The 18,726-nt window shown below is 33.2% G+C and overlaps 7 protein-coding genes across 8 annotated transcripts; 3 read left to right on the forward strand and 4 right to left on the reverse strand.

Annotated features, from left to right (window-relative positions):
• Positions 1-135: 135 nt before the first annotated feature.
• LOC117602512 (uncharacterized protein CG1161) lies at positions 136-1,499 on the forward strand. The gene is made up of 5 exons (XM_034320657.2): positions 136-362; positions 435-553; positions 655-769; positions 840-980; positions 1,068-1,499. Exons 1-5 carry the CDS (start codon positions 303-305, stop codon positions 1,215-1,217), a joined length of 585 nt encoding a protein of 194 aa, XP_034176548.1. The 5' UTR covers positions 136-302; the 3' UTR covers positions 1,218-1,499.
• Positions 1,129-2,941, reverse strand: LOC117602538 (ADP,ATP carrier protein-like). Its single transcript, XM_034320721.2, has 4 exons — positions 2,619-2,941; positions 2,304-2,562; positions 2,016-2,247; positions 1,129-1,952 (listed from the first exon to the last, which is right to left on the reverse strand). Exons 1-4 carry the CDS (start codon positions 2,770-2,772, stop codon positions 1,671-1,673), a joined length of 927 nt encoding a protein of 308 aa, XP_034176612.1. The 5' UTR covers positions 2,773-2,941; the 3' UTR covers positions 1,129-1,670.
• Positions 2,942-3,060: 119 nt separating this feature from the next.
• LOC117602391 (flotillin-1) lies at positions 3,061-6,757 on the reverse strand. Its single transcript, XM_034320351.2, has 9 exons — positions 6,596-6,757; positions 6,234-6,309; positions 6,064-6,154; positions 5,847-5,990; positions 5,641-5,760; positions 4,810-5,025; positions 4,557-4,744; positions 4,124-4,499; positions 3,061-4,051 (listed from the first exon to the last, which is right to left on the reverse strand). The coding sequence occupies exons 1-9, from the start codon at positions 6,645-6,647 to the stop codon at positions 4,034-4,036; spliced, it is 1,281 nt and encodes a 426-aa protein (XP_034176242.1). The 5' UTR covers positions 6,648-6,757; the 3' UTR covers positions 3,061-4,033.
• Positions 6,758-6,888: 131 nt separating this feature from the next.
• Positions 6,889-8,486, reverse strand: LOC117602457 (splicing factor C9orf78). Its single transcript, XM_034320511.2, has 7 exons — positions 8,331-8,486; positions 8,122-8,234; positions 7,949-8,057; positions 7,730-7,875; positions 7,432-7,650; positions 7,223-7,356; positions 6,889-7,142 (listed from the first exon to the last, which is right to left on the reverse strand). Exons 2-7 carry the CDS (start codon positions 8,232-8,234, stop codon positions 6,976-6,978), a joined length of 888 nt encoding a protein of 295 aa, XP_034176402.1. The 5' UTR covers positions 8,331-8,486; the 3' UTR covers positions 6,889-6,975.
• A 52-nt stretch (positions 8,487-8,538) lies between these two features.
• LOC117602401 (uncharacterized) lies at positions 8,539-10,348 on the forward strand. Its single transcript, XM_034320365.2, has 4 exons — positions 8,539-9,069; positions 9,141-9,464; positions 9,545-9,958; positions 10,027-10,348. Exons 1-4 carry the CDS (start codon positions 8,755-8,757, stop codon positions 10,240-10,242), a joined length of 1,269 nt encoding a protein of 422 aa, XP_034176256.1. The 5' UTR covers positions 8,539-8,754; the 3' UTR covers positions 10,243-10,348.
• Positions 10,349-10,425: 77 nt separating this feature from the next.
• LOC117602519 (uncharacterized) lies at positions 10,426-11,909 on the reverse strand. 2 transcript variants are annotated; one of them, XM_034320679.2, is made up of 4 exons: positions 11,876-11,909; positions 11,242-11,456; positions 11,004-11,119; positions 10,426-10,935 (listed from the first exon to the last, which is right to left on the reverse strand). In XM_034320679.2, the coding sequence occupies exons 1-4, from the start codon at positions 11,892-11,894 to the stop codon at positions 10,770-10,772; spliced, it is 516 nt and encodes a 171-aa protein (XP_034176570.1). In that variant the 5' UTR covers positions 11,895-11,909; the 3' UTR covers positions 10,426-10,769. The 2 variants fall into 2 exon arrangements, with proteins under 2 accessions (XP_034176570.1, XP_034176562.1); XM_034320671.2 differs by lacking the exon at positions 11,876-11,909 and having other exon boundaries at positions 11,242-11,764.
• Positions 11,910-12,297: 388 nt separating this feature from the next.
• LOC117602380 (F-box only protein 33) lies at positions 12,298-18,300 on the forward strand. The gene is made up of 6 exons (XM_034320314.2): positions 12,298-12,738; positions 12,941-13,035; positions 13,119-13,706; positions 13,784-14,035; positions 14,111-14,306; positions 14,413-18,300. Exons 1-6 carry the CDS (start codon positions 12,469-12,471, stop codon positions 14,542-14,544), a joined length of 1,533 nt encoding a protein of 510 aa, XP_034176205.1. The 5' UTR covers positions 12,298-12,468; the 3' UTR covers positions 14,545-18,300.
• The last annotated feature ends 426 nt before the right edge of the window (positions 18,301-18,726 follow it).

Consider the following 18,726-nt stretch of genomic DNA (forward strand, 5'->3'; position numbering starts at 1 on the left):
TTTCATAAAAAATGAGGCAAAAATTAAAAAATTGCCCTTTGACTATGCCGGTAATTCAGATCGTATTATTCATTCAACGAAATGCCATCCATGGCGCTACTTACGAACGAAAACTCGTCGTATATCGTATTTATTTACGTTGTCTGTGATTCAAGCTGCTTGCTTGACAGTCGGGATGTGTATTTCGAAACGGTGAAATTTTATTAAGTTTATTTGTTTCTAAAGACGTTTTTATGCTTGCGAGTTAAATACATTAAAGTATTAAAAAAGAAACGGGTCTGGATGCAACGTGTAACTGTATAATGTTGACGCACATCTTCCTCGTAACCGCAGTCACATTGTTATGCTTGTCACAATCTGAGGTTAGTATATCAGTTAGTCAAATATTGACATTTAATTTTTCTAATATATATAATTTTTACAAACGATTGTAGGCGCAGTACGACGATAAAAGATGTAAGTGCATTTGTCCTAATGTTTCATCTGTGGTAAATACAGCGCAATCATCGTTAGTGCGAAAAACGTACATCATAAATGTTCCACCTTCTCAATGGTAATTGAAATTCCTATTTAATATAGAGAACTTAATCCCGCATACGTAACACCTGTGAAGCGAGGTCAATATCATAATTTAATTTAAATTTTAATCCACAGTAATTGCGAAGGTGTTGTTTTGCCAAAGGTAGGAGATCAGTTAAAAGGCAAGGAGGAAATATTTTGTTCGAGATGTGGTTGCAAGTATGAAAATAGGAATACCACTATTATTAAAGTTAGTTTCTTATTTTACTATTCTAATTTAATTGATACAGAAAAATAATGAAATAATTGTATGTTTTCAGATAGTGGTAATACTTGTTATTTGGGTTATATCCCTTTTAGTGATTTACATGTTATTCTTAATCTGTTTGGATCCATTATTGAACAAAACAATTCATAAAACTTCAACAAACATTGGCTACCATGAACATAATAATGTTGATGTATGTATATTTGGGTTGTTACATATATTATGTATGTACATAAAATGTTACAAATTCAATTTAATATTTATATTTTTATTTCGATAGGACGATTCATCAATTGGTCCTGGAACATCTCATCCTATGGGTGAAAGAGGTAATGTATTGAATCGTGTCGGTCATCAACAAGATAAATGGAAACGGCAAGTTCGTGAGCAGCGACGTAATATTTATGACAGACATACCATGCTTAATTAAATTATACACCTTTGTTTCTAAACAAAAATCAAGCATAACAAATAGTGATATGAGGCTGTGGCATTTATTTGTGGGCATTTAAAGTTCTACATCTAATTTTTTCTGAATATGTTATATATATGTATATTAAATTATTAGAACACCATCTATTTGTAAATGCCAGTAAATTAGGTCACAGCTGATATATTCACATTGTACCAGGTATGTATGTCTAGCAATCTTAAAATTCATCAGATTTAATGTATAAAACAATAAAGTGTCAACAATGTGTTATTTTTATTAGTAAGTGCGTATATATTTTTTACGAAATATTAATTTCAAAATAAATTTAAATATTATGTAGAATGTTATTTATACTGAAGAATTTTAATATGCAATTAATTCGAATTTCATTTGCAGAAAAGTGTATTTGATCTTACAAATTATTTTAGTATCACAATTAAATTAAAGATATTATTCCGAAGGTTTGGTTGAACCTTTTTTCAGTGCTGCATCAATTAGGTCTTTAACTGAATCATATAATGTTAAAACTAATGCTCCTCCAGTACCTCTAAGAATATTTGAAAAAGCCCCTTTAAAAAAAGCCGCAACACCTTCTGCTTTGGCTGTTTTCACCCAACAGTCTAATGTGTTTTTGTACATTATTTCGGTTTTACTACGTCCCGACTGCATCATCATGCGTCTTCTAACCGTATCGAAAGGATACGATATGATTCCAGCCGTTGTTGTTACTACCTGAAAAAATATTGTGTGAGCATATTCAAATTAAGCATAATAATTTGATAAGCAATCATTTACTTGGGCAATTAAAAAGTTAATATATAACGGAGTGTTTTTCGCATCAGGAAGCAAGCCTCTTGTAGTGTCGTAAAAACCAAAATATGCTGCTCTGTAAATAATGATTCCTTGGACACTTACACTGAAACCACGATATAATCCAAAAAGACCATCTGTCTTGAAAACTTTTACCAAACAGTCTCCTAAACCTTTAAACTCTCGTTTGTCTGCTTTGCCAATATCTGCTGCCAATCTGTAAAGTATATTTAACATTTAGTATTATTTAAAGTTAAAGAAGGAATGCATTACCTTGTACGTGCAAAATCAAGTGGATAAACAAATAATAGGGATGTTGCTCCAGCAGCTCCACCAGATGCCAAATTTCCAGCAAACTGTTTCCAAAATGCATCTTTTGGAACACCTTCCAAGAACAAAGTTTTGAATTTGTCTTTAAACGCAAAATTTAAGGCTTGAGTTGGAAAATATCGAATTACATTAGCTAGATTGCCCCTCCAATAACTGAGAAAACCAGTTTCCTTGGGTATACGTACAAACGCGTCTATCATACCTGCAATAAGATTTGAAACATTTATAAATCATTTTAGTTAAAAATAAAGTACATACCCTTGTACCGATCTTCTGGCCTTATTTGTTTTGAGGTATGTTGCACCTGAAGTAACAACTTTACCCTTTCTATCGGTGCAACTGCAGTTTTAGAAACAGCTGCAGATATTCCACCAGCTAAAAAATCGACTAAAAATGATTTGTATGCATCCATAGTGCAAATTTCAAGACATAGGCGTCCTTAAGAATGAATTAGAATACATTAAAGTAAAACTAATTTGGATGAAAACTAATACTGTCAACAGTTTTTATAAACAACTTGTTTTCGTACATTTATTTTTTTACATCAAACAATTCTAAGACAGTGAAAAAAAATGAAGAAAATTTATTAATCCATATCTGACAAGAGCCTCTTTATAGCATTTCAGTTTACAACTTCTATTGTTTTCTGTTTTTGTTTTTAACTTATTATAACAGGGTAGGTAAATTAATACACAGCTGATTTGATTTTAACGTTTAATCGCTTTACATAAAATCGAATCTTTTTTTTTTGCATTAATTTAAGGCGTTAAATTGGTCATACAAATGTTGTCATCAAAGCTCCCAAACGTGTTTTAAGAACTATGACTAATTTTCTTTTTCGTACAAAGAGTTTTAGATCACAGTAAATTCTAGCTAAAATCGACGTAAAATATATTAATAGATTTTTAAGTGTAGGAAATATTGTATAACTAAACACTTAAGTGGAGATATTTCAATTTCAGGGACTAGACGAAATTACTTAACATCAAACCACATTGAATGTATTAGATAGTAGCATCACCATTTCTAAAATGCTCATACCCGTTAAATTATGTTAATACATTTAAAAGGTACATATAGCATATTAGAGGAATGTTTCGGCACATAGTGGCAAAGTTATATACGTATGGACAAAACTGGACCTTCTTTGGTCAATACGAGACTTCAAAAAGATATATTTGCAATTTTTTTTCTCTTCTAAGTGCATAAAAGATTAATTAAAAAAATAATAAAATAAAAGTTTTATTGCAACTTTAACTTACATTATAGATAAAAATAAAATATTGGTTAAATAAAATACACGTTCACTGCCCCTGTAACTCAGACATTTACTGTTATATCTATTGCATATCGTGTAAGTAATGGAATATGAATATTGTGCGGACATATTCATTGTTTATAATCTATTTCCAAATATTTATACGAAATATCTTTTACTTTTTAAAACATTCATTTAAAATTGGCACTAATTAATATCAACTTGTTATCGTCAAGTAATTGGCAGTGAAAATACTGAACTTTTCATCCAATTAAATGTTATTGAAATTCAAATTAATAAATTGACTCTAATATGGAGCAGCATATTAAAATAAATGATGTATCAAAGACTCATTAAATATTTCATATAATTATGGATGTGGTCAGGAAGTATTTAAAATTCTTGTATCGTTTGTTTAAGCAGCATGAACAGACTGGAAAAAAGAATATATAAAGTTTTCATGTATCAATATATTTCGAATATTAACTTATATAACAAACTTTACCTTTGCAATGTCCACTCCTGTTAAATTCTTAACCAGTTCCGGTACGCGCGTTACGATGTTAAAGACTTCTTCGGTTAATTTTTCTGCTCCAACAGTTCCATTTCCGCTAGAGACCATCGTTATCTTCTTTGCTTGTGATAATGGTGCTGCAACTTCCGCCGCAACCTTTGGAAGTGTATCAAGCATCATATCAATCATAGCAGCGCTCTTATATTCATTCCATGCAGCAGCTTTCTTTGCCATTTGTTCTGCATCTGCTTTAGCTTTTGCTTCAATAGCAAAAGCTTCTGCTTCACCACGAATTCGGATAGCTTCAGCTTCTGCTTCGGCTTCCATTACTAAACGCATTTTATTAGCTTCAGCCATTTTTTCTAGTCTGTAAATACAATGTTTATAAATATCTATTTAACAGTTTCTTTCGTTTACAAATTACCTGTATTTTTCGGCATTAGCTGGTCGTCGTACTGTTGCATCTAATTCCCTTTCGCGTCTCAACATTTCCTGTTCTTGTACAGCTATTTCTTGTCCGCGTTCGACCACTTTTACTTGCATCTGTTCTTCCATAATTCTTTGTTTTGTCTTTGCAGCTTGTAATTCAAACGCCATTTCCGCTTCTGCTTTCTATGAACAGTTAGAAATTAATAATTTACCATTTACTTAAACAAAGATAGAAATGATATACTTACTTTAGTTTGCACTTCAACATCATAAGCTGCTTTTTTTAATTCAAAATCCCGTTGCGCTTTTGCAATGTCAGTATCGTTAAGGAAACGCGCAGCCATTCTTTGTTCTTCTGCAATAGCTTCGCGAATCTGAGCATCTCGGCGAGCTTCTGCTTCGCCAATTCTCGCATCACGTTTTACTTCAGCAGTTCGCGCCATTCCAAGAGCTTTAAGATATCCCTACAAATAATTGATAAATATAATTTAACACAATACAGTTTAATAATGATATTATTTCGTTCAAAATGTTAAATAATAACATTAATTTTAGCACTTAATTTATTTAGGCCTGAATTACACAAAGACAGCATACAATAAAAAATATCACACACACATATTTGAAGAACAGATTTACAAATGTGTGTAGAAGATTTATGCTACCATTGAAGCAAATACTTGATATATGCTCTAAATCCCTCATTAACTGAATAGTAACGATTTTTACTAATTTCATCTGGAGAGCAGTGCATTGGCATTATATGTAGTGATAAAACAAAATTTGAACGTACCTTTGCCCCCTGCAAGTAGCAAAACAAAAATGTATTCAATATTTACGATATACAAGATTGGACTAGATTAACTGATATTAATAAAAAGTACTTATACATATACAACCACTTAAAGGGGGACTTTTAAGAGTGTATACTCTAATAACAGATCACTGTTGAAAAGATTTTAAAAACACATTAGATTGCTATCATTTTCAAGTTTTTAGTATACCTTTTTGGATGAATTTCTTCTTAAGTTTTTGAATACAAAATAAATACTTTTTAATGAAAAACAGGATGAACTTACTTCCTCGTCTCGAATATCTTTTAATGTATAGGACACAACAGTAATGCCCATATTGACTAGATCACTGCTTGCTACTTCAAAAACTTCCTTGCTGAATTTTTTTCGATCCTTGTATATTTCCTGTGATACATAAATGGAGTAAAGTACATGCAATTAATATTTGTATCTATCTTTCATTAATCATAATAGTATAAGGTTTATTGTACCTCTACAGTCATGCTTCCCATTATTGCCCTTTGATGCCCTTCTAATGTAACAAGCGCAATATTATGAATTTCATCTTCAGATTTTCCAAGAAACTGCTCACATGCAGTAGAAAGCATTTCTTCATTTTGTCCTTGTATTTTGACCTTTAAACAAATACACAAATGTTGTAATATATAATTATTTTTTGCATGTTAGTAGTTGATATTGAATCATTACCTGTGCAATTCCTGTTACAGATATTGGTACACCTTGACATGTATACACAGTAGGACTTTCCACTTGTAAAGTCATGGTGTTTAATGAAATTCTAAGAAATACAAAATGTAAAAGTAACATTTGTACAATAAGCTAGTTTTGTATCTTTAACAATATAACAATTTACTTACTTTTGCACTTGCTGAACGATTGGCCATACAAAAACTCGGCCACCGGGTACCAAAAGGGGTTTGCTGTAGCAGCATCCTTAAAAAGAAGAGCCGAAAATCCATTATATTTTAATGTATCTCTACGATCGGTGTCTTTTAAATCCAAGTAAAAATACTTCTAATAAATGAACAATTAATTAGACCATGAAATAACATAATTTTATATTAAATATATATAGTTAATTAAACGTAATTGATGATATAACGTGTAATTCAATTTTTAACGAATGCGTATTAAATCAATTAATTGACAAAGTACTCCTCCCATGTCGAGTTATTTGAGGCGCATAAAAGCAGACAAGATGCAGCCTAAATCTATTTACCTGACACCACGAGTGCCTCGTTTGGGCCACAGGTAACAAATCCACAACTCATAGTTATAAGAGCGTACAAGGAAAAATAATAGTTACTGGAAATTTAAAGGGATCGAATTTCGATGCAATTTCCCCACCACCAATTGACGTCGCTAGTTCTCGTCGTAAGATCGTATCAAGGCTTACGGCAAGTTTACAAGAAACACAAAACTGTTTCCTACAAAACATGTTTTATTTTTGGGTATACAAGTAATCATTTAAAACAAGTTGTTACTAACAATAAATCGAAATTTATTATACACATATATATTTCACATGATATTTATAATCGATTATATGTATATTTCAAAGAAATACATAAATTGTTATTTAAATGGTTTTATTAAAATTTAGAATCGTCTGAATTGTTTCTTAAATCGTTCGTAGTGGTAATCATCGGTTGCTTTTTCTCCATTGTCCTTCCTTTTTCCTTTAAAATCATCTCGAGGAACAGCTACCTTTTTTTTGTCATCAGAATCTTGTTTAGACTTTTGGAAATCTGTGTCTTCTATATTAACTGAAAATAAATGAAGATATTAATTGTAGACAATTTATAAATTAAACAATAATCAAAGAAACATTAAATATACAACATACATCTGTTGTGTTGTACAAAATTAACAGCCATATTTGTTGGCACAAATTGTGAAGGGCCATCCTTCTTTCTGTGCCTATCCCAAAGCAACTTTAACTTAGCTTCTTCTGTAGCTTCAATATTACGAATTTTTGCTCTATAACATATACCAAATTTTTCAATGACAAATACGATTTCTTTTATATGTAGTTTGCTAACAAAAAAAACGTACTCTATTCCAAGATCTACTTCTGGAATACCAGACAACATTTGATTTGAAAGCATTTCTTCACTTCTATGTGCAGAACTTTGTCTTAAATGTTCAGGTACTGCTTGTAATGCTGCTTCTTCTGGTGAACAATAGGATCCTTTATCATTGTTAGATCCACTTTCTGTTTTGTCTTCATTTTTGCTTTTCCTTTTTGATAATTCTTCCTCAATATACTTTACCCTTTAAAAATTATAATACAATATTGTTAATATTTGTTAATTTTGTAACTGTTTGATAATATATTTTATATACTACATACATTTCTTCATCTTCATCTCTTTTATTTGTTTCTGCATTGAATTGTGTACCTATTCCTGTTTCATAAGCATCGTTTTGTTTAAGCTTTGTATTTTTTAATGCAGCCATATTTACCATTCCTCCAGTTTTTACATTAAAAGGATCTGACTGGAAAAAGATGCTTCTTAGAAAGAACAATTTCTATAGTATTCATTATTAACTATAGAATTACAAAACTTACTGTCATTACATCAGGTGTTACATTTTCCCCAAGTGCTAATCCAACAACATTTACACCCTTGGGACGCTCGCGAAGCTTCTGTATAATTTTCATCTCCTCCACTTTTTCTCTAAATGAAGTAATAGTCTTGCAATTAGATTTTACATGTACACATAATTAGGATTATTGTTTACCTGACTGATGCTTCCTCATTTTCATCATCTTCATCAGATGATACATGTCGTTTCCTTAGTTGCTTTTTGGGCTTTTTCTTAAATTCTATTTTATGTTCTTCTGTACTAGTCATCTGTTTTGGAATAAATAAATAGAAATATTTACAACTATTTTACTTAACCATCATGTATTATAAATCATGTATACAAATAAAAGATTTAGATCTTACATTGCTTGTATGTATGATTATTTTTACATTGAGCACTTAAAAAATTTTATCTTAGCGCCATCTATACGACAACGGCGCAAACTATTCGACAACTTACTTCTACCTCTTTCCGCTAGATGGCGCTAGTTCTCGGGAAATCAATCGGTAAGTTGTTGAGTAGTTTGCGTCATTTTCGTATAGATGGCGATACAGTCGAAAAATAAGAGCATAACCCCTTACCTCTGAGGACTGAAGACAGACTGACGCGCTCAATGCAAAGCGACTAATTTATGAATAAAACTCAAACTGTAGGAATCAGTGGAGAGGAGAATAGAACAGTAATCTGATAAAAGACTATCAGATTGATAGCCTGATATTATCAGAAGTGAATCGAATCAGTTCTAATACTTGAAGGTATAAAATATCAATTATTTTAATTATTATCATGTCTAATACTAGTAAAGATTATGGAAAATTAAAGGATGTAAGCAGTCATTTCACAGAAGAAACATTAAAGAATATATTATGTACTGTACATAATGGGACAGAAGTAAATGTGTTAAGTTGGAATTTTGGTCAAGCCAGTGCTAAAGGTGATAATTATTTATCAACTGTTAATAAAATTAAAGTTAATGGGATTGTTGATGGTAAAGAAATACAAGTTAGTTTGGTGGTGAAATCCTTACCACAAAATATTGGTAGAAGAAACACATATAGAAGTGTAGATTTTTTTCACAATGAGATTATATTTTATACTCAGGTGAGAACTACTTTGATTCTATTTTTACTACAAACTCATCTATTATCCAATACCATGTATACCTCTTTCAGGTGCTCCCTAAATTGGAAGAATTTGTAAGAGATAAAGAACAAAGTCAAATATTATGTGTACCACGTCACTTTGTTTCTGTTATGGATGGTAAAAATGATTACATAACATTGGAAGATGTAACTACTTTAGGATATAAATCTATAGACAGACAGAATTGCCTAGATCAAAACCAATGTATGATGATTTTAAAAACTATAGCAAAATTCCATGCAACTTCTTTTGCATGTAAAGATCAAAGAAAAGAAGAATTTATGAAAGCTATAGAAAATTTGGATGAAACATACTTCAGTATGAATCATTGGGATTGGTATAAAAGATTTTATGTAATATCCTAATCATTGTTATTAATTATAGAATATTAATTGTTATGGAACATTTGAAAATTAACTCAGTATTTCTGCAGGAAAGATTAGTAGGTATTGCTAAGAATGCTTTAGCTATGGAATATCCTGGCAGTGAAGCAGAAAAAAAGTTTAATTCTTACAAATTTGATGAATTATTTGAAAAAGCTGCTGAATTTTGTAATCGTAAATATCATGCAACATCTGTGATAATTCAAGGTGATTGCTGGGTTCCAAATTTTATGACTAGAAAGACAAACGAAAACGAAGCTTTAATGCTTGATTTTCAGTTGACAAGATGTGCAAGTCCAGTTTTAGATATATCAACTTTTATTTATGCTTGCACTGATAAAATTGTTTGGAAAACACAGTTTGATGAATTATTAAAATTTTATCACAATGAACTCTGTAAAACTATAAAATTGCTTGGATCAAATCCTGAAAATATATATCCATGGAGTACATTTATGGAAGAGGTGAATCACGTTTATGTCATTGATGATGTACATTTTTTGATAATATTAACCAAGTTAAATAATTGTAGGTAAAAGAACAATTTCTATTTGGTCTAGTGTTTGCAACAGAGATTATTCCAATGAGTCTGTTAGACGAATCTGATATATTCGACTTAGATGCTATAAAAGATGATACTGCAGTAGACATTGCTGATATATGGACACTGTCAAATATTAAGTCAAAAAGTGGAAGACTTAGACTGGCTGATGTTATTGTTCATGCAGTTCAAAAAGGATTTTTGTAACTTTTATAGATTTATATTTAATAAAAGATTCAGATAAATATATTTTTATAGATAATGTTTATTAAACATGTGGCATTAAATAAAATAGAGACAATCTGTATTTGTATAATTTCAATTATAACAACACAGTTTACTTAAAATATAGTCTGTATAAGAGTAGATATAGATACTCATCATTTATTCATTTATAAGCAACGAGTATGTAAGTTTTCTTTTCTTTCATTACTTACTTATATTAAGAAACTAGAGAAGTGTCATAAAAACATCTCATTTTTTATTTAATAGAAAACATCTATTGCCATAAAGCATCATTTATACAGATAAGTGCATCTTTGAATTTATATCTGATATTGGAATTTAAAAGATGCAAACAAGCAGTTTTATATGAAAAAATAATCAGGAAATATTGTGTGTATCAAGGTGATGTACACTTTGACTTTTTAAATACCATCAATTCTGAAGAAAGTTTCTTGTACAAATAAAAATTTACACGATAGTATGATCAGCATACTCTATGCTGATTTACTTCATAAATTTTGATGTTGAACATTATTTGTCATAACATTACTGGCATCAAAAACAGTAGTATCCTCATCATCTTCTTCGCTTAACGGTAATGGTCTCATTTCAACATCTTGTCTGTGTGTAAGAACACCATACTTTCTGACCATTTGGGCACGTGTTTTACTTAATCTGTTAAAAATTTGTTTTTAACTACACAGTTTAAAAAATCTTTATACAAATGAATAGGAATTATATACCTAAAGCTACGGAACACGATATAGGCCATGACAAGAACACTTAGGCCCACAAACACATAAAATCCACGCTTCAGAGCTCCAACATTTAAAGAAGTTGTATGTCCCTCGCCCACATGCTGTTGAAAAATAATAAAATAATATGCGCATAAAGTAAAATATATTTTGAATTAAATTTTATAAAATTTCAAAGAGAATAGCAGAAACTGAAAAATCACATTGCATTATTTTAAAGACTAACCTCTTTTCGCGATCCTGTGACTTGTGTATTAGTTTTATTAACGTCTGCTTTTAAGGTCGTATCGTTTACCGTTTTATTACCCTCATCAATCGTTGTTGCATGTTGTTGCGGTACTTTTTGTTTCTCTAACGAATTATGTGCGTTATCTTTTTTTACAGTTCCATCAGGTACAGTCCTATTTACCCTAAAGTTTCCATCGCATACTGCACTCTGTGCTAATAGGAAGATCGACAGAAATATAAAGTATTTTATTATCTGGATTCTCGAGCTCGTCATTGTTCCGTGTCATTTGTAAAATAAATTCTAAGAAGGAAAACAGCTCGGCACTATGCATTGACGTTTCATCGCGAGCTCCGTGTTTACCCGGCATAAGCGACTACCATCTCAACACATTTTGACTTCACTGCTGTTTCGCGGTATATTACATGTATTGACCACATATACACACGATCAAAACAATTTACGCAAAATGGTTAAATATAAATCGCAGAATATATCAACAAATCGTTTATATGTATTTTTCGAAATTTATTTCGTATTACACTTGAAAGCTGTCTTCCACTATCCAAAATAGTCACAACTTCAATGAGAAAAGGTTTTTCATAAGGAAAAAAACGTATATGTATGTACATACAAGTGTTGATATTACTCATCTTTCATATCAGATTTACGATAGCTATACATACGTAAAAAAGCGTCTACCTTATACGCCTATTATTCTTTGGATCGCAATATTCGATTTATACGTAATAACATAGTATTTGTACGATAACTTATACATATATGATATAAAATTATACTGTCATAAAAATTATCAACCAGTTCCGATGTGATAATAAAATAACGAAGAAACTTGACTTTAATTATCAGTGTTTATTCAGTTCATGTAAATATTATGTGTGTACAATTAAAAAGCGAAATTTATCCGATTTGCGCGGAGAATAAGTATCGTGCGGTTGTCAAAATGTTACACGCCATCCGTAGTTGACATGCGTAGAAGATTAACCAATGAGAAAGTTGAATTTGACGCGTATCATGCGTATAAGCATACATATATACATACCCGTACGACAGTTAAAGCTGTTGGAAGTTACGGGTAAGAGCGCAATACACGTCAGGCTCTTATTTTCATTCGTGGAGGAGGCTCGCCTCGAACAAACGGGTGACCGAGTCCGAAGGATTTTGCGAAGAAAATCCAGGATATAGGTCGCCTATAACTGGTTAAATATGATACGCGCCGAAAATGGGGATGTTGTATATTTGGAACAGTTAAAAAATTCGGTTGAGAGTGACGCGACAGAGAAGGCAACGTCAAGAAAGTGCGAGGGGCAGCTGTCTTCAGTGAAGGCAAACAGCTGTTCGTCCTACAAAGGTGCAAATCGTACGACAGAAATGGCGCAAGAGGACAATAATCCGTGCTGGGATAACCTACCAAGTGTTATCCTGCAGGAAATATTCTCATATTTACCACACAACTGCCGGTTAAGAGCCTCCCAGGTATTCTTGAATTTTTTTTTCCTCCTCAAGGCCGTTTAAATTCTGACCTGACATTGTGGGTAATCAAACTTCTACGTCGAATCTTGTGTGTTCTTTCGAGTTCTGTTTGTTACGTAGTTTAATTACGCGTCTATTCTTATTTTCGTATCTGTCACCTTACAAATAAACATTAAAAATAATTCATTAAAATAAATTTCTACAGGTCTGTAGAAATTGGAGGTATACTTTATTTCATCCCCGTTTTTGGAGAAAAATTACATTTGCTCTGAAAGATGAAGACAGTATATTGTGGTCTCAGTATGTAAAGATTATTCTAATGTATTGTATATCAATCTAAACGTCAGAGCATCGTTTCTATTTAATTGTTTTTTTCATTTCAGATGTTTGGGAGAAAATTTTGGACTTAGCGTGCGTGAAGTTACAATTCGCTGTGATACCCCGAACCATTCTGTAGAGGAAGCATTATCTCTTTTAAAGAAATTGAGTTGTAACAGGCAACTTCGTAAATTGTTTTTGGAATCTAGTAGTAGCTCGTTTGAATACGACGATGACAATGATGACAGTCCAGGATATACTACTCCGCTGATCAAATCTCTTGTAAAAATTATCGAGACGTCTAATCGTTTAGAAGCTTTGAGTTTAGGATGCATAGAAGAACTAACGGCGAGCGCAGCTGTGCTTTTGGAACCTCTTCGTTTACACCATGCTAAACATTTGACAACTCTTAGTTTAGCATCGGTTAGAGATGAACCAGATGATTACGATTTTTTGCAATTCGATTATGAATTCGTTTTTAGTTCCTTTGTCAGATTATCCATTTTAACTCTAGATTATGAGTTTATAACTGATTATTTACTACAAGCATTAGATAATGGCACGATGGAAAGACTTGTAATTCATGTGCACGGTTGGAATGACCATTATTTAGGAACAACAGACAGCGCTTGGCAAAATTTTATTCAAAAAAAGTAAGCGTCGAGACAATTTGTCTATGATCATTCCGACGAAACAATTTAAGTATCTCATTAGATTTCTTTAATTTCAGCCCAAAATGCGAGCTGCGATTGAATCTTATACACTCTTATGTCGGTATTCAAATGTTGGACACCGATATACTACGACCTTCCATGCCCCTAACACACTTAAAAGTTTTATTTTGCGAAAACGTTAATATCAGAGCGTTACATCGACTGTCTAGCTGGTACTCGCTTACTTTAAAGTCTTTAATATGGATTGATTCTATGGAACCTAGAATAACATTTGAACCAGCAACTCATGACCCAGATGATCCTGATAGGTGAACAATATTTCTGCATTATGCTACTTTTTTCTACCTATTTCATTACTAAATGCATTTAATACTTTGCTACAGCCCTGATCCACTAGTGTTAGTTGCATGGAAGTGTACTAAACTTGTGGAAATTGTATTCATTGGCCACAAATATTATCAAGAAAACTTGCTAGCTATTGCGCGTCTACGAGGATGCTCTCTGAAATCATTAGTGTTTGCACAAAGATATATTGCATCTGACAATGAATCCTGGCATATGGCTGAGACCATTACACATGTAAGTTTTTATACCATTCTTAAATATTTACGTATCTTTTGAGATTAACAAAATCATGATTTTCTTAGTTGTCTTCCATCGAGTTTATTAGTGTTTAATTATATAGGAAATAGAAGAAATAATGGGGCGTCGGTGGAAACTATTAAGCGACGCGGATTTACCTCCAGTTGTAAATAATGCTTTCGGAGGTGACAGTAGAGAAGTTATCATGCCATTGGTCCTTTGCGACCAGAAGTAATTTTCAACACAATGCAATGAAAAAAACAAAAACAAAAATTACTCCCAAATATCGTACACTGACATCTCCAACAATTTCTGGGCGAGCTACATTCTCAGAAGTAAAGTTATAAAAGTTAAATCTTTTATTTTTCTATAAGATTTGTTTTTATGGGAACTACGGATGAAAACATCGAACAGCGAACATGTGTAAATTCGTAGTTCAAAGCCAGTAACTAACGGATACAATATTGCCTGTTAGGTAAGAAAACACAGCTCCAGTTTTAAACGGCGAGCATTAAAAACGCACACAAGTTGTCCTTTACAATGATTTTATCAGTTCTTACGAGAGCGTGATAAGCCATAGTTAACTATGTCTTTCTTGAATTGATACAACGGGGTATCGAAATTAAGTATGAATCAACCCCCCTGTCTTTGTTTATCAGAACGGAGAATGAAGCGATTCGCATTGGTTTTTCTCTTTAAAAAACCTTTGGTAATGGAATCAAGTTTCATTGCTAACAGTGGTGGTCTCGGAACAAGAGCAATATATGTATTAATGATCGTTCCTCTCATCGATGAATATTAGGAAAGAAAAGTATTTAAAAAAAAAAAAAAAAAAAAAATATTCAAACATCATTAAACGTTTGAGGTCTTACCAAGAAGAGACCGTTGAGTGTGTGTGACATGCGATGTCATGGAAGAAGTGGAGAATTCAAACGCACGAAGGCAAATGTACTACCGGTAAGAGGCGATCATCCTACCAAGTTAAAAAGAAGAAGAATACGAGACCAGAAGAAAATACGAAGAAAAGGGGGCCGATTTCACACCATGAGCCACTGGCAACCGTAACGAAATTCCAAACGTATGTAAGTAAAGAAAAGAAAAAATCATGTTAACAAATACTTTTCCAATTCTATGGGAAACTTAGATCAAGCGAGCGCCAAGAGCATGCAGTGTAAGAAAGAGTAACTAAAAAAGTAGTAGACTTCGCGAAAGAGTTTAAACGGTGTGTTTTGTGCAGCAGATATACAAAGATGCACTCGATTAAGAAGTCGAACAGCGATCCGAGGTTATTTTTAATACCAAAACCAATCGGACGCTCTTGTACAAACGTTAAATGAATGTGCGCCGAGAAGAGTGCGGTTAATCTGGTGGTACGTGGTAAAACAGAGTTTGTATATCGTAGTAGAGAATGGAGGTGATGATACATCATTTCGATGACCTGTTAAAGAACCTGTATAAACCTCCATAAAAAAAAAAAATATGTACCGTCTCTTCACCGTGCTCTTAGCGACCGCTGAAAACGAACACAATTGTAGTTATCTATAAAAGAAGAAAAAAAAAAAATCAGATGAATTTAGCTGCTAATCGTGTATGTGTATAATGTATGTATATCTGTATTATCTGTCGATCTTTAAATGTTAAATATTTGGATGCCACATGCATCTATTTCTGTCGTGCGATTAATGACGATTTTGAACGTTTAAAACAGAAGAAAAACATAAAATGGTGATCCACCAGAACACAAAGAAATAATACCAAAAGAACAACCGTGTATACAGTTTGTTATTCTGAAAGGTTATTTACATTCTTTTTTTTTTCTCTCTCGAGCCTTTGTGTAATTATTATTACATCGTCACGTATCGTACTTGTAGTCACGTATATACCATTGTTTTTTTTTTTTTTAATTTTTTTTTTTTATATGTGGTTCTGTACATACATTCATGCGTTTAAAATTATTGGACACGCGCAAAAATCGCGGAGTTGCGCCCGAATTTAAAGGAGGGGGAAAAAAAAGGAAAGAGAAGAAGAGAAAAGTGAAGAGCGAAATAATATATAGCCGTGTTTATTCGAAGGCAAACGAAAAAAGAAAAAAGAAAAAGAGAAAGGTTCGATTAAGGGCTAGGCACAAGATAACGTGAAAAACTATTTCTTTAAACGATTTAAGCTGTTATACAAGATGAACGGGCCTTAACATGTACCTGAGTCGCGGTAAGAATAAATTTACCGAAAATAAAAAAAAAAAAATATCTGATACGCGACAGCCACCATAAGAAATAAATCGTAGACACCTTAATGGACATTTTTCGGCGATTCGCTGGAACACCTGGCCGTGTCTCTCGCCAAAAAATGCCCGCGCCGTATTAAGGTATGCGCTCTCGTGCCCTTTCATTTCGTATTCCGTGCGCGTGTATTCTGTTCTATAGAAGTCCGGCAAATTTGTCATGAAAATTCGCAAACTTGTTGCGCGAACAGGTTCGATTTTATTTCTTCTTCTTCTTTTCTTTTCTTCTTCTTTTTTTTTTTTTTTTTAATTTTGCTCGTGGTTTTTCCTTTTTTTTGTAATCGAACGAAGTCCCGCATAAACAGTATACTCGCGGGCACGGTGCCCGGCGTATGAGTCTAAAGAGAGAGAGAGAGAGAGAGAGCGAGAGAGTGAGAAAGAGTGAAAGAACATATGACGTTGCGAAATGATAACGTATGAGAGAGAACGGAATTAACGAAAGATGATGATACGCGTTCGGATATAAGAACGATGATATCCAAATGAATAATAGATGCAGAAACAAAACGAAGAAAAAAAGAAAAAGAAAAAAAAACCAGGTATCGAAAGATACGTAGTACCATCTCTGCGAATTCACTGTGTACAAAGTCTTTAGAAAGAAGAACGGCATTCGTGCAGCTGCTTAACCAAACGGGCACAACCCAATTACACATTAATATCGATATAAACGCGTCGCGACAAACCAAGCATAAGACTGAACCTGCCGGGAAAGGTATTACACCAGTTAGGTGAGCTGCACGTGTCGCCAAATGTCCGACCTCATATTCATAAAGCAAAAGAGGACGATCCCGACTAAACGGAAAGCATCGTTCGCGAATCATCGAAACGAAATTGATCACATCGATGTTGCGTGTGTGTACGATCGGCTGCGATTTAAGTTTTCTCTGGTTAATAGGAAGCGTAGGAGAAGAAACCTTCCTCCTCCCTGCGTTTACTTTATAATTAAAGGAAGCCTACTTTGCAATCTGTTGTACTTTATCGAATAATGTATAATGGTTGTCTCCACGATCGTTGCTCGTTTAACGGTTTCCTTTTTACTACACGTACGTTTTAGCTTTCCGTCTTAGCTCGCGGCCCTCGACGATTCGCCCCTTGATGATTTCAGCCACGCGAACACCGAATTTATGAATATGCGGCGTCGTTTTAATTTAAAAAAGAAAAAACAAAAAAAAAACAAAGGGATGGTGCGCCAGCTAGTGTTTAGATCGAACAAACGCCCCCGTGAAGAATAAAAAGAAGAATAAAAAAAAAAGAGCTCACTCGACCGGTGGTTCTCGTAGCCGATAAAATATGTACTAAACTTTAAGCAGCCTGCCAAGAATCAAAATACTGTATAATATCAAACGAACGCTAGCCAGTACAGAATGCTAAGATCTATTTTTTAAGAAGCGAATGTATATTTTTGTACTAAGGCAGGCCTTAGTTGTGAATCGTGTGTATTCTTGCGCGTGGAAAAAAAAAAAATGATGGCACAAGACGAGGAGATCTGTGATCGTGTCGGCTCAGCGGGACAAAGAAAATCTTACGTATAGCAAAGAGAGATGATGATAATAATTAGCACCATGACGAACGAAACAGCGAGGGAAATAACGCGACCACGGCGTGTCCCTTGCTTTTGTTATATCGAGTGGGCTATAGATAAATAATAAGGGGCGACGATAAATCGAGAAGAAAACATCTGTGATACAAAAAAAAAAAAAAATTATAAAATCTTAGAAAGGGTGCTCGAGAATAGGTGGCGAAAGAGAGAAAGAGATCAAGCGTGCGTTTTAAGGGGGGAAATTAAGAAGAATCTAAGAAAAATGAAGAGCGAAAGAGAAAAAGTACAGGGGAAAGACGGGATCCTACGTGTATTAGGAAAACGATACGCGAGATATGCAATTCCTAACAAAAAAAAAGAAAATGTTTAGAGATGCTTTTAGAAGATCTATTGTGCGAAAAATGTTCGTCGCGTGTATATGAAATAATCGACAGATGGTGACCGTCTTTCGACGAGATAGCCCGGTCTAACTAATGCAGTGGGTACAAAACCGTCTTGACCATCCTTGTTCGAACGATCGCTCGGCTGTCGTGTGGATTTCGATGAACGCTTCTCAATCGAATAATATATTACCGTTGCCAAGCGAGGAAACATTT

This window comes from Osmia lignaria, chromosome 9 (genome assembly GCF_051020975.1).
Source record: "Osmia lignaria lignaria isolate PbOS001 chromosome 9, iyOsmLign1, whole genome shotgun sequence".
In the NCBI taxonomy this organism is placed as follows: Eukaryota; Metazoa; Arthropoda; class Insecta; order Hymenoptera; family Megachilidae; genus Osmia; species Osmia lignaria.

Coding starts and splice junctions, on each gene's coding strand:
- LOC117602512 (XM_034320657.2), top strand. CDS start 303: ATGTTGACGCACATCTTCCTCGTAACCGCAGTCACATTGTTATGCTTG. Junction 554..654: donor AATGTTCCACCTTCTCAATG/GTAATTGAAATT, acceptor TTTAATCCACAG/TAATTGCGAAGGTGTTGTTT. Junction 770..839: donor GGAATACCACTATTATTAAA/GTTAGTTTCTTA, acceptor GTATGTTTTCAG/ATAGTGGTAATACTTGTTAT.
- LOC117602391 (XM_034320351.2), bottom strand. CDS start 6,647: ATGAGTTGTGGATTTGTTACCTGTGGCCCAAACGAGGCACTCGTGGTG. Junction 6,310..6,595: donor CGAGGCACTCGTGGTGTCAG/GTAAATAGATTT, acceptor CTTCTTTTTAAG/GATGCTGCTACAGCAAACCC. Junction 5,761..5,846: donor TGGGAAGCATGACTGTAGAG/GTACAATAAACC, acceptor TATGTATCACAG/GAAATATACAAGGATCGAAA.
- LOC117602538 (XM_034320721.2), bottom strand. CDS start 2,772: ATGGATGCATACAAATCATTTTTAGTCGATTTTTTAGCTGGTGGAATA. Junction 2,248..2,303: donor CTTGATTTTGCACGTACAAG/GTAATGCATTCC, acceptor TATACTTTACAG/ATTGGCAGCAGATATTGGCA. Junction 1,953..2,015: donor TTAACTTTTTAATTGCCCAA/GTAAATGATTGC, acceptor ATATTTTTTCAG/GTAGTAACAACAACGGCTGG.
- LOC117602401 (XM_034320365.2), top strand. CDS start 8,755: ATGTCTAATACTAGTAAAGATTATGGAAAATTAAAGGATGTAAGCAGT. Junction 9,465..9,544: donor ATTGGTATAAAAGATTTTAT/GTAATATCCTAA, acceptor GTATTTCTGCAG/GAAAGATTAGTAGGTATTGC. Junction 9,959..10,026: donor GGAGTACATTTATGGAAGAG/GTGAATCACGTT, acceptor AAATAATTGTAG/GTAAAAGAACAATTTCTATT.
- LOC117602380 (XM_034320314.2), top strand. CDS start 12,469: ATGATACGCGCCGAAAATGGGGATGTTGTATATTTGGAACAGTTAAAA. Junction 14,036..14,110: donor GACCCAGATGATCCTGATAG/GTGAACAATATT, acceptor ACTTTGCTACAG/CCCTGATCCACTAGTGTTAG. Junction 14,307..14,412: donor TGGCTGAGACCATTACACAT/GTAAGTTTTTAT, acceptor TTAATTATATAG/GAAATAGAAGAAATAATGGG.
- LOC117602519 (XM_034320671.2), bottom strand. CDS start 11,517: ATGACGAGCTCGAGAATCCAGATAATAAAATACTTTATATTTCTGTCG. Junction 11,120..11,241: donor TCACAGGATCGCGAAAAGAG/GTTAGTCTTTAA, acceptor ATTTTTCAACAG/CATGTGGGCGAGGGACATAC. Junction 10,936..11,003: donor ATCGTGTTCCGTAGCTTTAG/GTATATAATTCC, acceptor AATTTTTAACAG/ATTAAGTAAAACACGTGCCC.
- LOC117602457 (XM_034320511.2), bottom strand. CDS start 8,234: ATGACTAGTACAGAAGAACATAAAATAGAATTTAAGAAAAAGCCCAAA. Junction 7,876..7,948: donor TAACACCTGATGTAATGACA/GTAAGTTTTGTA, acceptor ATCTTTTTCCAG/TCAGATCCTTTTAATGTAAA. Junction 7,357..7,431: donor GAAGTAGATCTTGGAATAGA/GTACGTTTTTTT, acceptor TATATGTTATAG/AGCAAAAATTCGTAATATTG.